Here is a 14883-nt window from a genome sequence, read left to right as displayed (position 1 = left end):
AGGTACACAGGCTGCCATCATACCATTGCCTGTGGTGTATTTATACCCTAAGCATCTGTGGCCAAAATGATACATCCTTGCACATAATGACTCACTGGATGGAAGCCAAGCCCTAAATTTAGTGACACTTGCGCAAAGCTGCCTCAAATATTTCTCGTAAGGACATAGATGGTCATACTAACAGTCCAACCAGGACAGGATCCTGTCTCCAACAGTGGCAGCAATAGATACTTTAGAGCAGGTGTGTTCAATCCCCAGCATGTGGGCCAGGTCCGGCCCACTGTGTCATCTGACCAGTACCAGCAAGCAGAGTATGATCCAGGCCGTGCACCAGCCCCAGGGCCAAAAGCCTGAGCTGCACCTGCTTTACGGGGAGAGTAATGAAGAGGTAGTGTCTAGAGTGATCTGTCTCCTGCCAAAGTCTCCCTGACACCAGCTATCATTGGCTCCAGGATGATAAAACATGCATCCCTGATTGCTCGATATACTAACTATTGGTGGACCCTTCCTCCGTGAATTTGTTGGATCCCTTTCTGAACCTGTTGGCTCCTGAGGCATTGAGTTCCACAAGGTAACTACACAACACGCCATCAACTTCCTCTCTGTTGCTCCTGCTTTCCACTAAGTTGAGTGAACTTCACCAAGTAAACTGAGATTTAAAGGATGTTCCTCCTCTCTTAGTAGATGTACATCATTGTGCAAACAAGATCTGCAGAGAAACGTTGTCCCTTTGCAACCAAACTGGAACATCTAATAGCACGCGCTGCCCATACACCATGGATTATAGAAAGAAGCAATTCCCCGGCCACCAAGGTCTTGTGAGGCAGGGTGCCATAAATCACACATGTTCCTTACAGTATTTAGATGTTGTCTGATTGCCACCTTTACCAGCTCATGGCTCTTTTTGATGTCAAAGCACATGAACAATGCAGAAGGCTGTACTGTACACCCAGAGTACAGTTGTGTGCTGAGTGCCTCAAAACCAGGCAAGATTCGATTCTGGGTTTTGATCATGGATTTCACTATAGCCCATTGAATGTGCCAGGGCAGTTGTAGCACATCCATCCCAGAAATCCAGCGCTGCCTGTGTGTGGTGCTAGGACCCTGGCACAGAAATATGCAGCAGCATTTTTAGTTCTTGCTTGTATGGGGAATTGGGAGGGAAGGTGACAATTAGACTCTGCCAAGGACAGTGGAAAGGATGAATCTCTCAGTGCTTCCTGGCTGCATGCTGAATTTGAAACAGCTTCCACTAGAACGGCCTCCCATCCTCTCTACACCCTGCCTTCCTTCCGAGCCCACTTCTTCCACAAAGCCTCCATGGATGTCCAAACCTGGTCTCTACTGATGTGCTGTCTCACGGCTTTCACAGCATGTCAACTCACCGGGGTACGGGGCTTGGCTCTGTGCACAGCTTGCGGAGTGCTTTGTACCCTTAAGGGGCTGAATCCGGACGAAGGTCAGGTGGGTGGGCATTGCAGGTACCAGCTCTAAAAAGTCAAATAGAGCCCAGTGGGTCCAGGAGAGGGGCAGGGACTCTCATTTCTGTATATTGACTGTGTTGCCAGCACTAGCCTCACTGGCCAGGTTGTGTGATGACTTTGATGCCAATTGAGGTGTTTTCACTGAAAACCCCCATGTAACAGGCTCTTTCTTCAGCCCTTGAAGAGCCCTTTGAGCTCTCTCTTTCAACCACTGAACCTGGGGGCTAGTTTCTAGCCATCAGTGGCAAGGGAGGAAAGAAAGCATCTCAGTGATTTCTTGCAAACTCAAAAGTCTCTTCACTTTCCCTCCATCACCACAGAGTATTGAAAGCTCTTAGGGAATGTCACTCCTCTGTTTAAAATTCCATACTTTAAAGTGTCAAGCCAAGGGGAATGATCAAAGCCACGTTGGAAAGAAATGAGTCACTAAAACCCTCCATAGTGCGAGTAATCACTGCCTAAATGCCTCAGCACCCGGCAGGTGTGCAGCTACCTTTGATCCCTGCATTTCTCGGAGGTCCAGTCTCACTTCTTGCAGTGACCCAGGAGCACATAGCTGGTTGTGCTTTTGTTTGGGAAGGAAACAGCAGCAAATCCATGGTACCCTTCCCTCTGGTACAGCCATGCACATGTTACTATCCCACATGCCACAATCCATCCAAACCTCACCACGACAGCAGGGGTAGAATCCAGATCTGCCCTAACGACCTTGATTTGTGCACAATCTCTGTTCAGTGTGAGCTGTTTGAGGCCCATGATACACGTGGGAAGTGACCTGACATCCGTCTGGTCGAGGGCGATAGACTGTCTCTACATTGGCCCATTCATTACAGTCTCTTCCATGATTTATTTAAAGAAGAAGCCACGCTGCACCGGGGAAATTCACTGTGAAAATACATTAGCGTCTTCTCCAGGTTTTCACTCTACGTGTAACATGGATCTAAGGTCAACACGTGAGATTTTGCACAAAGATCCAGCTGATCCTCGGAGGTCAGGGCAAGTAGCTGATTTTGCACTGTGCGATGTCATCTGGACTTTATGCGTGTATAGCCCAGGAATGAAGACACTGCTTTGAGCTCCTGTCTCTTGCCTGTGGTGGAGAGGGCCAGTCTGCGTGGCTTAGTGCCTGTTCCTATATAGTCTTCCCCTGAGGGGTTTACTGCTGGTTCTGGCACGTTTAGTCTACAGGAATTTTGCATCTCTCAGGCCAGAAGATTTAGCTGTGCAGTAGAAACGGTCTGAAATGTTTAAGCCAGCCTTTTCAAAGCAACCGTGGGTTTAGGAATATCTCCAAGTTTGGGTCTGCTTTGAAAACTTGACTCAAAAACTAACTTGTTGGGTCTGTTGTGTCTTCATGCCATGTTTTGGATTTGCTTGGTTTAATGAGTTAAAAATCTGTTTCTTTCTAACAGCTAATCCAACAAACATCCTCATCTCATGTTCTCATGATCAGCAGTAAAGACTCAGCAGGAACAGGTCCCGTCCATTGTCTCTAGACCTGGGCGAGCAACTTTTTTTTTTCTGCTTCATGTGCAGTTACGAACATTTTTAAAAGTGTTTTATTCTGTGTCTATCTGAAACCAACTTTTTTTTTTTTTTTAATATTTGGCAAATGAAAAGTTGGGAAAAAATAAGGGTTTCCAGTCAAATGTTTCATTTGATCCCAAGTGAAATATTTTGTTTTGATTTTTAAGCAGGTTTTTAAAACTTTTTAATACAATTGAAAAATATTTGTCAATGAAAAGTCATTTCAAATAAAAACCGGAATGTTTCAGTTTGGAAATGTCAAAAAAAGAAATGTTTTGACTTTTTTCAGATTTTTAGCACCCAAAAAATCAGCAACGTTAAAAACAGATTTCTGAAATATTGCCACTGCTGCATCTTTCACTGAAAAAGTTTGGCCAGAAAATGTTTCCCAGCTGTGAATCCTACATTCCTGCAATCCCAGTATCTTCGTCATATTTTGCTCTTTGGCCTTGCATAAATGTCACTGCAGGCGAAATGTGGCACTGCCCACTGGAGTTTAGTTAACAGTTTGAACCAGATGTATTTAACACTTCCTCTCTGAATGAGGTAGTCTCTAAAGCAGTGGGTCTCAACCTTTTAGGATTCGAGATACTTCTTGAGAGCTTCAAGGCACCCCTACCTAGCTTGAAGGCTCCCCTTGGAAAATGTCAGCTCCTAGTTTTCACTTGATTTTTGACTGCACAAAAATCATAGTCATTCTTCGGTTGCACAGAACTCAGGAAGAGCAGAGCAGAGCTAAATGTTTGCAACACCAGATTACTTTTCTAAATCTTTGGGTTTATTTTGCAAATTGTGTTTGTTAGGATTACAAAGGTAGCAAAAGCTTATTTTATCAGCAGAGCTGACTGTCTGGGGAGAGGTGACATTTGTATAGCCCCACTGCCAGGGCAGGATAATACCATTAAACAATGCAGAAAACGGTGTCTCTGAAGAGGACTTGGGGGGATCATAACCTGATGAACATGAGCTTCTGAGGTCAGGTAATGTCAGAAAAAATGTCTGGATGTCCAAAAAGGGGAATATTGAGTAGAAGAATGGAGATGTGGCTCCTAGAGGCAGGTGATTTTTTTTAAAACCAAAATCACAGTTGACCTGAAACTATGGTTATTTTTTTTAACCAAAGTCATAGTTTCAGATCAACTGAAACTGTGAGTGAAGTCAGGTCACGTTTGGCAAGTAATAGGAACCAGGCGCAAAACTGGAAAAATTATTTTGTAAAAGTTGAACATTTCCAAAAGGGAATGTTTTTATTTATTTATTTTTTGTCAGCTTGTTAGTTTTGCAGTGATATTTTTTATCTGAAATTTTTTTTTTTAAAGGAAGCTTAAAACCGCCTAAGGAAAGTCCTGAAAACAAAATGAAATTTTTCATTTTGGGTCGATAAAACAGTAAAGTCAAGATAAAATGTTTTTATTATTATTTTGAGAGACAAAGAATTGACCTGAAACAAATTTTTCCACAGGTTTTTTTCCCCCTTTTTTTTTGTACAATTTTCCAGTTTTCAGTTTTTGATGAAAAATTAGGTTTTTGTCCGGCTCTAGTTAATAGCACTGAATATAGCAGTGCAGAAATTGTTTCAGGATTATCATCTCCAGGGTTCAGAAAAAAGGCTATCATGAATGATTCGGGGGTGTAGGTTGGTCTAAGGACAGACAAGGTTCTTTGGGTAAATGTCATCTCTTTTATTAGACCAACTCAATAGTTGGAAAAATTGTTCTTTGAAAGCTTTGTGTCCCAAAGCTTGCAAAGAACAATTTTTTTACAACTATTTAGTTGGTCTAATAAAAGATATCGTCATGAATGATTGGAGGTCTGGAGAATTTGCCTTGTTGTACAAGACTTAGGACACTTAATCTGTTTAGTTTATCAAAGAGGAAATTAAGAGGTGGGTTTTTAACAGTCTGTAACTACCTTCATGGTGAAATTTCCAGTAGTTGAGGGCTTTGTAATTGCAGCAAATAAAGATGTAAGATCCAAAGGATGGAAGTTTGAAGTTAAAAATAATTCAGACTGAAATGCAGGGCAGACCTTATGGGGAAAGACTAAGGGACCTGGACTGTTCAGCCTGGGAAGGAGAAGACTGAGGACTTGGTGGCCATCTATAAGTATGTCGGGGTGACTATTAGGAACAGGGAGAAAAACTATTCATTGGGGCACCCCAAGGGAGGACAAGGAGCAAAGGCCATAAACTGTTAGAAGATGGTTTCAGGTTGGATGCAAGGAAGAACTTCTTTACAGGAGGGAGACCAGAATCTGGACTAGACTTCCCACGGAGGTGGTGCAGTCTCCAACCTTGGAAGTCCTCAAGAGACCGGACAGACCCCTTGCTGGGATCATTTGATCCAGCAGTATTCCTGCCCAGAGCAAGGGGGGTTGGACTTGATCGTTCAAGGCCCCTTCCAGCCCTTCATTTCTATGATTCTGTGTGATGCAAATTCTTAACAGTGATGGAGAGTCGAGCCCTGGGTCAAAGAGAAATTCATCCTCACTCAGTCTTTTCCTGGAGGCTGAACATCTTTCTAAAATACTGCTGTGATTTAGCCATAGATTGCTGGGCTTAATGGAGCAGTCTGCAGGTGAGATTCTCCAGCCAGCGCTATGTGGATGGTCACAGTAGTCTCTTTTTACAAACACATTTGCTGAGTGAGCTTTTGGGAAGGAGAAGACTTTTTTTCATAGGCTGAAAAAAGCACCAGTGCAAGATCAAATGGGTACAAGCTGGCCATGGTTATATTTAGATTGGAAAGTAGAAGATATTTTTTCAATTATCAGAGGAGTGAAGTGTTGGGATGGGCTTTGAGCTAAGTACCGGGGGCAAAGAACTTGAATTGCTTTAAAATTGAACTAGATTAGTCCAGGAAGGGAGGGCAGGGAGCTCTTGGGTCAACAGTCGGCATGTACATGTGTAGAATTGAGTATTTGCAATCCCCATGTCAGGGCATAGAGGTAACCCAGCATGGGAGGTGTCTATCAGTCTTAGCGTTGGTCACCTGTAGGGGTTATGAAGGATTTTTTTATTCCCCTTCTACCCTCCAAAGGCTTTATTTTCTCCCCCTTCCACTGACCCATTGGGACCCTCGCCACAGCTAAGTCTGGACCCTTTTTACTGTGGTGTACTTGTGCTCCAGCAGGTACTTAGAAAATGCAGAGGGACCTAAAACTAGAGGGTCTTGCTCTTCTGCTCATGGTCAGGCCCATTGCCATGTCTGGAGCTAGCTGGATTTTTTTCCAATGACTCAGATGGGGGGATTTGGATTGGAGATTAGGAGACGCATTCGGACCGTGAGAGCGGGCAAGCATTGAAACAGGCAGCTAGGGAAGCTGTGCAATTTCCATCCTTGGAAGTTTTCAGGAGCAGGTTAGACAGACATTTGGGTGGGATGGTTTAGTCAGGGATGACCAGAGCTGAACTAGATGACTGTGGGAGGTTCTCTCTAGCCCTACTTTCCTGTGCTCCTATGCCATTGCTACAGGGTGTTTTGGGGGTTCTGGGTTTCTGTGGCTTGTAACTGTGTGTGAGGTTCGAAGCAGTGATTTTGGGGGATCTTCGGACCAATGGCTGCCTTTGTTCCTCATGTTTATTGTGATTTTCTTGATATTTTGGGTAGCACCTGGACGCCTTGACTAGGGCAGAGCCCCACTGTGCTAAGCACACAGGGAGCTGAGGAGGGAACTGGGCTGATTGAGTCTGCAGAAGAGAAGAGCGAGGAGGATTGAATAGCAGCCTTCACCTCCCTGCAGGGGGGCTGCACAGAGGATGGAGCTGGGCTGGTCTCGGTGGGGGCAGGTGACAGGACAAGGAGCAATGGGCTCAGGCTGCAGCAAGAAAAGTTGAGGTTGGATATTAGGGAAAACTTTCTCAGGATGAGGGTGGTGAAGCACTGGAACAAGCTACCCAGAGAGCTGGTGGAGTCTCCATCCTTTGAAGACCCAGTAGACAGCCTTGGCTGGGACGATGTAGTTGGGGCTGGTCCTGCTTGGAGCAGGGGGTTGGACTAGATGTGGCCTCCTGAGGTCCCTTCCAGCCCTCGTTGTCTGTGATTCTGTGATACTGCGATGAGGAACAGAAGGGAATGAAAATGGCATCTTCATCCTGCCCTCCCCATTCAAGCAAAACCTCCTCAAACATCCTTGAGCTTCGTCTCAGGGCAGACTCAGGCCCTCTATACACTATCAGATCCAGCTTGACATCCATAGGCTTGCAAATATGCCACAATGAGAACAATAGTCTCATGTCAGGGCAGCCTCTTCAAGGGATTTTGCTTGAGCCAGTCCCTGTTTCCTTCCCCTGGTGATTCCTAACAAGAGGAGCAACGTTTAGTGTCATCAGAGCCCTCAGCTGGAAATGCTCTTTGATCCGAAGTTTCAGTTTTGTCCCTATTCACCACGTGCTTTCATTTTTTGTCAGTTAGAAGAAAAAGGTCGGATATGAACAGAGAGAACTTGAGAAAAGTCCCAGTGTAAATAGACCATCTTACCAGAGAGGATAATAGCCTACTAGATTTCTTTGCCATCAGTATGGCAAGATAGACTGTGTGTGTTCAGCATGCCCGCAGTGCCACCCTTGCTTACATGAGTATGGTTGGAGAGTTGTAGCTATGATCATCCAGGAACTGTGCGAGAAGCAAGGGTTTTTTCATGATACCTTATTCTGGACCCGATGTATAGTTTGGAGAGATGCTCGTATTAGATAGTGAGCTCTTTGTGCAGCACCTGGCACTATGAATGTCCAGTCCTGTTTTGTACCTACTGGCACTACTGTAATAAATAGAGCACTAGGGATCCTCGTAGGCTCCAGCTAGACTCGACTCCAGCCTGGTTTGCTCAAAAAGGCGGTTTTCCGGGTGCACTGTCCTCCTCCCCGGCGAGCGTGTGTCCAGAAGGGACCATTGCAATCTTCTCACCTGACCTCCCGGAGGACCCAGGCCCCGTCTTTTCACCCACACATTTCTGCAGCAAGCCCAGAGCTTAGGTTTCAGTTAGTTCATCGTCGTCTCCCTCTACCCCATCCTGGCTAATCCTTGTAAGAGGAGATGACCAAACTCCTTACTCCCTTCCCCACCTCCTCATGAGGCATCATCAGTATGTGGTGACCCTCCCCCTTCCAAAATTGGCTGGTTTGGGGGTTTTTTTCCTCCTTTTTTTTCTTTTTTGTTGGCTGAGTGATTAGCTGTTCGCCAAATCCATCTGCTCCTGTCTCCCCTAGCTGCCTTCCATATCATTACAGGCTCCCTGGCAGAAAGCCTAGACCTGTCTCCCTCCCTACCCCCTTAGGAGCACATTCCTTTCTACACCTTTTCCCGAGCTGGGATAGAAATGAGTATCAACCCCAAACAAAAAGCATCTGCTTTCTGCCTGCTTCTGCTTCACCGGCCGCGCCTGTACGTTACACCCGTGTCAGCAGCAAATGCAAAACACACACAACCCCCCACCTCGCAGCCCCGCACGCAACATGGGCTGATGAAACTTTCAGCGCTGGGAGCCTGCCTCGCACTCTCTCTTTCCCTGTCTCCACAGTGCCAGCTGTGACCACCGCACCATTTGTTCCTCCAGCCCACGCCAGCACTCGGAGCCAGTTCTTTATCACCCCAATTAGCCTTGTCTGTACTGATTAGCGGAGAGAGGCTTCCACGGCAGGGGAGAGATGGGGGGGATAGGCCTGGCTTGCAGCGGGCACCGGTGAGAGGCATTCCCTTTCAAGTGTCTTTGTTCCCCTCGAGGGATAGGTTTCACTGGGTCAGGAGCACGACCTGGGAAGCAGGTCTGTCACGCTGCCTTCGTTACCTAGGTTAGGCTGAGTGATCAACAGATGCTTGAATAGAGACGCCGGGCATTTTGTAAATGCACCTGGTTGTTGCAGAGAGTACGCGGCCCTGTGAACTTGCATCAAACCGCTGTACCTGCGGGAAGCGGTGCGTGTAACAGGAGCAAGAATTGTACTACCCATTCCCTGATGTGTTTGGAGATGCGATGCGCTGTTTCTCAGAGCAGATCCTGCTCCCCTGGGGGAAGTGGGGGTGGGAAAGCTTCAGCAGGAGCAAGGTCAGGTTTTGCCCCTTCTCCCTCTTTTGCCCCCACGGTGGTGTTTGCATTTCAAGTCACCACGGGAAGAAGGGTGCTTGTCATTCTGCCGTCTTGGGCCACGTTCCCTTCCTGACCACACAGTCCTTGGTCAGTCTTGTTTCAGCTCTCTCTGCATGGGGAAGCTGCTGTTATTTGCACGGCGTCTCAAGCTTTTATTCCACCCCGACGTGTCTCACTGTCACTGTCCATGTTGAAGTCCCAGACACCCGAGCAGCTGTCATCCAGCATTTCGCACAGGGGGACAAAGGACAGTCCCCTCCCTGCCCAAAGATCTGGCCTCCCATGTGGGAGAAGGTAGAAGGCAGCGTGACACCTGGGACTCAAACAAGGCCTTCTGTTGAGGAGGCACCGAGACTTGGGTGGGACCCGGAAGACTTGCCTCTAACCACTTGCTAGGACTGGATTATGTGTCCCTTTGCAGCAGACATATCCTTGCCCACAAAGGGGATTCTCGGGATGGCTGTGATCAAGGAAAGGCCTAGTAACAGAGGGAAGCCGTGGTCATTGCCAAGGTCCGGAGCAGCCGTAGAAGTTTGCAGTTGGAAGACCTCTGCACCAGTGATCCCACTCTTATGCAGACCCACTGACATTTGGGACTGGGTCCTGGAGGGGCAGACCCCACCCTCCTTACTGTGGCAATGTAGGAGCTTCCCCAAGAGGATATCCACTTGGAGAGTTCCCTCTGAGCTGCCCTCACGGGTTGGCGAAGCAGCCCTCAAGTCTCCATGTCCAGTTCGTGGCTCAGGATTCAATGGGGAGCCAGTCTGAAGGGTACAGCAGGGGGCAGGGGGTGTTATTGGCTCTCTAACTTAGCGAGCAGATGGGCTGCTTCAGTTGCACCAGTTGGAGCATTTTCAGCACACGGGGCTTTGTTCCTGTATAAAATGAGCTGCAAGAGCCAAGCCCAGAGGTCATGCATGAGTCGCTGTGGCCAGGCCCGTGCCTGGGTGGTGGGGCTGCTGCTTTCTGTCTACACACAAGGGGAGGTCAGTGCCATTCTCCCACCATGACTGGGTGTTATTTGTGGCTCCAAAAAGACCTCACTTCCATGGATGGATTCAGTAGGCACACCGATGTCCTGGATGTAGAGAGATCCAGTTCTCATGGAGCATTTCACTTCTCCCGAGGGTCCCACCTTAGTTTTACCTCATCCCCCCCATAGCCAGCTGCTCTTCGTTCATAAACTAATCTTGACTAGCGCCAAGGGAGCTGCAAGAACGTGCTGGTTGCTTTCAATGGGAAGAAGCTGTAGGACTGGGTGTGTTCTCTGTATCAGTGACATTTCAGCATGTGTTGTCCCACCCACATTGCCAGTGCCTTCATGCAAGCGTCTGGCCATATAAAGAAGAGGGTTGATCTTTGTGGGGCTTCAGAGGTGGGTGCACTGGTGTCCATCAGAGCCCTTTGGAGTTTCTCCGTCGTGAACTACCAGAAGTATCTATAGGTATCTTGCTTCACCCCCTACACCTTGGAGGCAGGACACAAGTATTTGGGGTTGCCAAATACTCTGCCTTGCAGCAGGAGGAGTGTGGATGGACTGCCCCTTTCTATCGTCCCTGGACCATGAGTCTCAGAGCTGTGCCATGACCTGAAGTCCAGGGGAACAGGAGCCAGGACTGGCAGTCAGTACAGCAGCAAGCACCAAACGGTGTCAAACAACACATTCACCAAGAAAGCAGGGATAAGAGTGTCCTGTGCATCAGAACCTAAACTACAGGAAAGGGAATGAGGGAGGGTGCAAAACCCTTTGCTATTACATTTGTTACTGACTTGTAGCTCCACTGCCTTAAATCTGTTTCACCTTAGTTTTTAATATCTGATTTTCTACCAAAGGGAACGACCTCTCCCCCCGACATCTTTCTGATAAATACATCTCTGGTGTCTTAGTGAAGTATATTATTAATTTACCTGCCTCAGTATTAGATCTGTACTTCTGGGAATATCTAGGTGCCTGAGACTGGGGGACAGTGTTTATAGAGTCCCTCCGTATGCCTTTCTGAAGTCAACCAGGAGTGCATTTTTGCCTACAAGGTGAAGCCTTGGGATGACCATCCCGTGCCAGTCAGGAAAGAATTGACTCCTGAGATCTCCAGGCATTTATTTAAGATTTCCTGGGCTTCATGGGGATATGAGTGGGCCCAGCAATGAACTAGAATAAAATATACACAGCACCACCCCAGCTATTTGGCACTCCCTTTATCACCTGCATGAGCAGCAACATTGGCGAGGCCTCACCTGGAGTACTGTGTCCAGTTTTTGGCACCACTTTTAAAGAAAGGCATGGACACACTGGGAAGAGTCCAGCAGAGAGCAACAAAAATTATTAGAGGCCTGGGAAACATGACTCACAAGAAGCTGAAGAACTAGGATTGTGTTTCCTGGAGAACTGAAAGCTGAGAAGGGACTTGATAACAGTCTTCATAAACATGAAGGGTGGTTATAAAGAGGAGGTGATAGACTGTTTTCTGGGGCTACAGGGGATGGGACAAGAAGCAATGGTTTTATATTACAAGTCTTACATTGAATATTAAGATCTTCCTGACTATGAAGGTGATCCGCACTAGTAAAGCTAGAGAGGCTGTGCAATCTCCATCCTTGGAAGTTTTAAAGAGCGATTTTTAAGACAAACAGTTAGCTGAGGTGGTTTGAACAAAGGTGAGCCTGCCTTCCGTGGGAGGCTGGACTAGATGTGACCTCCTGAGGGCCCCACCAGGCTCCTTGTCCATGATTTGGTCATCTCGGGAGAGACAGGTGAACAACCGGACTTTCCTGTTCTGTGGATTCATTTTCTCATCCTTCTGCTCTGCATTCATCCTGGTCAGAGACCTCTACTTCTCCACTCTCTGCTTGACTCCAGCACCAGCCACTTTGACTTAGCAACCACCTTTAATCCCCTTCTGAAGTCCTCCCTGTCCCACCCCCATGTCCGCATCCCTCTCGGTGCAGTATCCTGCAATGCAGGAGTGCTTCAGCTGTGCAAGGGAAAGCGGGCAGGGTGATGTGCTGTACTGCTTAGAGGTGCCAGAAATGACTGTGCAGCCAAGGAGGCCTAGGGTCTTTGAGGATGTCTACGCTGGGCAGTGCCGTCCCAAGGCACTGATGGTCCATTATGGAGGGTGTTGTGCAAAGCACCCAGCAGGGATATGGACTCACCCCCCAAGCTGAAACGCAGGCTCTCCCCAGCCCACCACCACATCCTCCAGGCTGCTGCCACTTTATCCTTGCCCTGTGGGGGTCTCAGGCCATCAGGTCTGTAGAGGCCAGTATAGTCACTCCATTTTCACCCATGCCAGCCTGAATCAGCTGCAGCACGTTGTACCAAACCGCGCTCCCCTGCATCGTCACCGTGCGATAAAAGTGGTGCCTACGGCTTTCCTCTCCATCAGTGCAGCTGCCCAAGGAGCTGTGCCTCTGAGGCAGGGTGCATTTCCACTCCTCTACAGTGCTGATCTCCCTGCATACCTGTGCTACCAGGGCAGAGGATGAGGCCACGGAGGTTAGTTCAAGGTGACCGCAGAAATATTGGCTTCTCGTTTACCTGGGTCTTTAGTGAGGTCATTCTCAGGCACGTCCCAGCAGGGCGTGTTTAATAGTGACCAGTGAAACCAGGTGACGTGCACATGCAAGCTGTTTCCTTTCCACACCTGGAAGGAAGACAACAGAAAGGGAAGCTTTAACGGAGCCGGGCAGATGAGAGTTAATCGTCATCTCAAAATGGCGACTGTCCTCCAGTGCTGTTAGAGTCGCCTTCCCTTTACCTTTGTGGGCAGCTTCTTCCTATGATAATGCTCCTCTCTGTGTTTCAGTAAGAGAAGAAATGGTGAAGTTGCTAATAATGGCACTAAAAAGAAAATATGCTACATCTGTTATGGATAGCAGTACAAAATTAGCTGATCACACCTCTGACACCCAAGATGTCTTCACTTAAAATACTCATTGGCTTACTTTACATAATTTGCTGATTATATTTAAAAGAAATACAATTTTGCAATTACTGTTCTTTCTGGTGCGCTATCTATGCATCATTTTCTTTTTATGTTTATATATTTCTCCTTCATTAGTGCAGTCTGAAGGGTGATTAGATCCCTTCAAACATTTTACAGAGGTTAAACGTTGATTAAGATTTAATTATTACTGTAAATAGCTTGGAATGACATATGGTGCAAAAACCTGACATATGTGCATTTGAATAAATGAAGTGCTATTTCCCATGATGCCTCAGTAGCTGTTTAACAGCTTTGCTGAAGGGTTATGTTGCACCTCATGTTAAGATTGCTTTGATGTTATATTTTGTTGGGTTTTTGCAGCTGAAAGCTAAGAACAGTTTTTCCAGTTTTTAAAAACATTGAATATTTTAAATACCTAAATTGTTTTGCACAAATTTTTGCTAATTTGTCTAACTAGGTTAAACATTTTCAAAAGCATTTAGATTTTAACGTGGGTTCTTAGCATTGTGTCAGCTACAGCACTCATTAAACGTATAGGATTTTTAAAAATATGATAGTGGGAGGTGGCCTGTCCTGTGTTCTGGGTGGGATCCTGGCCTAGATTGGACAACAAGAATGCCCCGATCTTTTCCTCCTGATGCAGTGGTTCATACTATTTTTAGATCCCAGAAAAGCTTTCATCTAAGTCTGTCTGGAGCAGCATAAAGGAGAGAAGACAGAACACCGCTGCCTCTGCAAAGCATAGCAGAGAGGATCCACGGATGCATTTTGCAAAGACTTTTTAAGACATATTATTTCATCTGTTAGAGCACATGACTTGACTTGGTACTGCCATAGATGTGCATGGTGCTTTACGAAGAGAAGAACAACTTGGGGTAAAATTGTGGTCTCACTGAAACCATCGACCCTTTGCCACTAAGGCCAGGATTTCACCCGTGGTACTACCCTGAGAATTTAGGATCCTGATCCTGGCATTGGACCTGCACAGGCAACCTCTTGCTCCTGGAAGAAGCCCCGAGGACCTCACTGGCTCTCGGCAACTCTAGTTGTAGGGTCAAGGAGTAGGTAGAGAGTTGGCATTAATCAAGGCTTAATCAGAGCAAAGCCCTCTGTGGTTGGGGGATAGGCATTGCTGGGTGCAGCGTACCATTAGTACTGTTCATTATTGCAGAGCCAAGTAGGTCTGTTGGGCCTGATCCTGATCACAGGCCATTTTACATTGACCTCTGTATGGGTTACACCTGATTAACAGGCAGAGATGAGATCAAAGTTAAGCTCATATACTTCCCTATAGTTACCCCAGATGGATGCCAGTGTCATTGAGATCAGAATAAAGTTAATGAAATGTATGTTCTTAGCCACGTACGACTTCTGTATATGTATTTTATCACTTTACCTCTTCATTTATCAACCTCCCAGCATTTCTAACTGGGTCTTCTCTTTTATTTGGCAGATTGAGACATCACGACTCGAGCCAGAAATCGCAATGGCCACTACCAGTAAGACTGTTGTCTACAATAAAGGATTGTAAGTGGAAGTGGATCCTCTCTGCATGGAAGATTTGGGGAGGGGAAAGGAAAAACTCGCAATTACTACTGGGGAGGGGAAAAAAGAAAAAAAACAAACAGCGAACAATAGAACTCAGAGATAGTAACATATTACCACCCTCGAGAACGGGGAGTACATTAACACTTTCAGAGAACTGACACCTCGCATCGGTCGAAAAGATTAATATTAAAAGTTTTAAATTAGCAGCAGGAACAAAAAAAAATGACATTCAAACACATTAGAGAACTAGCTGACAAATAATGTTCTGAATTTACAGCGCTGCGTGGAAGGAA

The 14883-nt window shown here is 46.6% G+C and overlaps 1 protein-coding gene across 2 annotated transcripts in view; it reads left to right on the top strand.

Annotated features, from left to right (window-relative positions):
* Positions 1 to 14883, top strand: part of SFXN5 (sideroflexin 5) — a 209612-nt gene that overhangs the window by 178372 nt on the left and 16357 nt on the right. The window contains exon 14 of one of the 2 annotated variants that reach the window (XM_019552962.1): positions 14496 to 14569. In XM_019552962.1, coding sequence (XP_019408507.1) covers positions 14496 to 14569 — 74 coding nt within the window. Of the gene's footprint in view, positions 1 to 14495; positions 14814 to 14883 lie in introns of those variants that run through there. The other variant, XM_019552960.1, reaches the window with a different exon arrangement.

This window comes from Crocodylus porosus, unplaced genomic scaffold (genome assembly GCF_001723895.1).
Source record: "Crocodylus porosus isolate Cpor-Errol unplaced genomic scaffold, CroPor_comp1, whole genome shotgun sequence".
NCBI lineage: Eukaryota > Metazoa > Chordata > Crocodylia > Crocodylidae > Crocodylus > Crocodylus porosus.
This window is presented reverse-complemented; position numbering and strand designations above follow the sequence as displayed.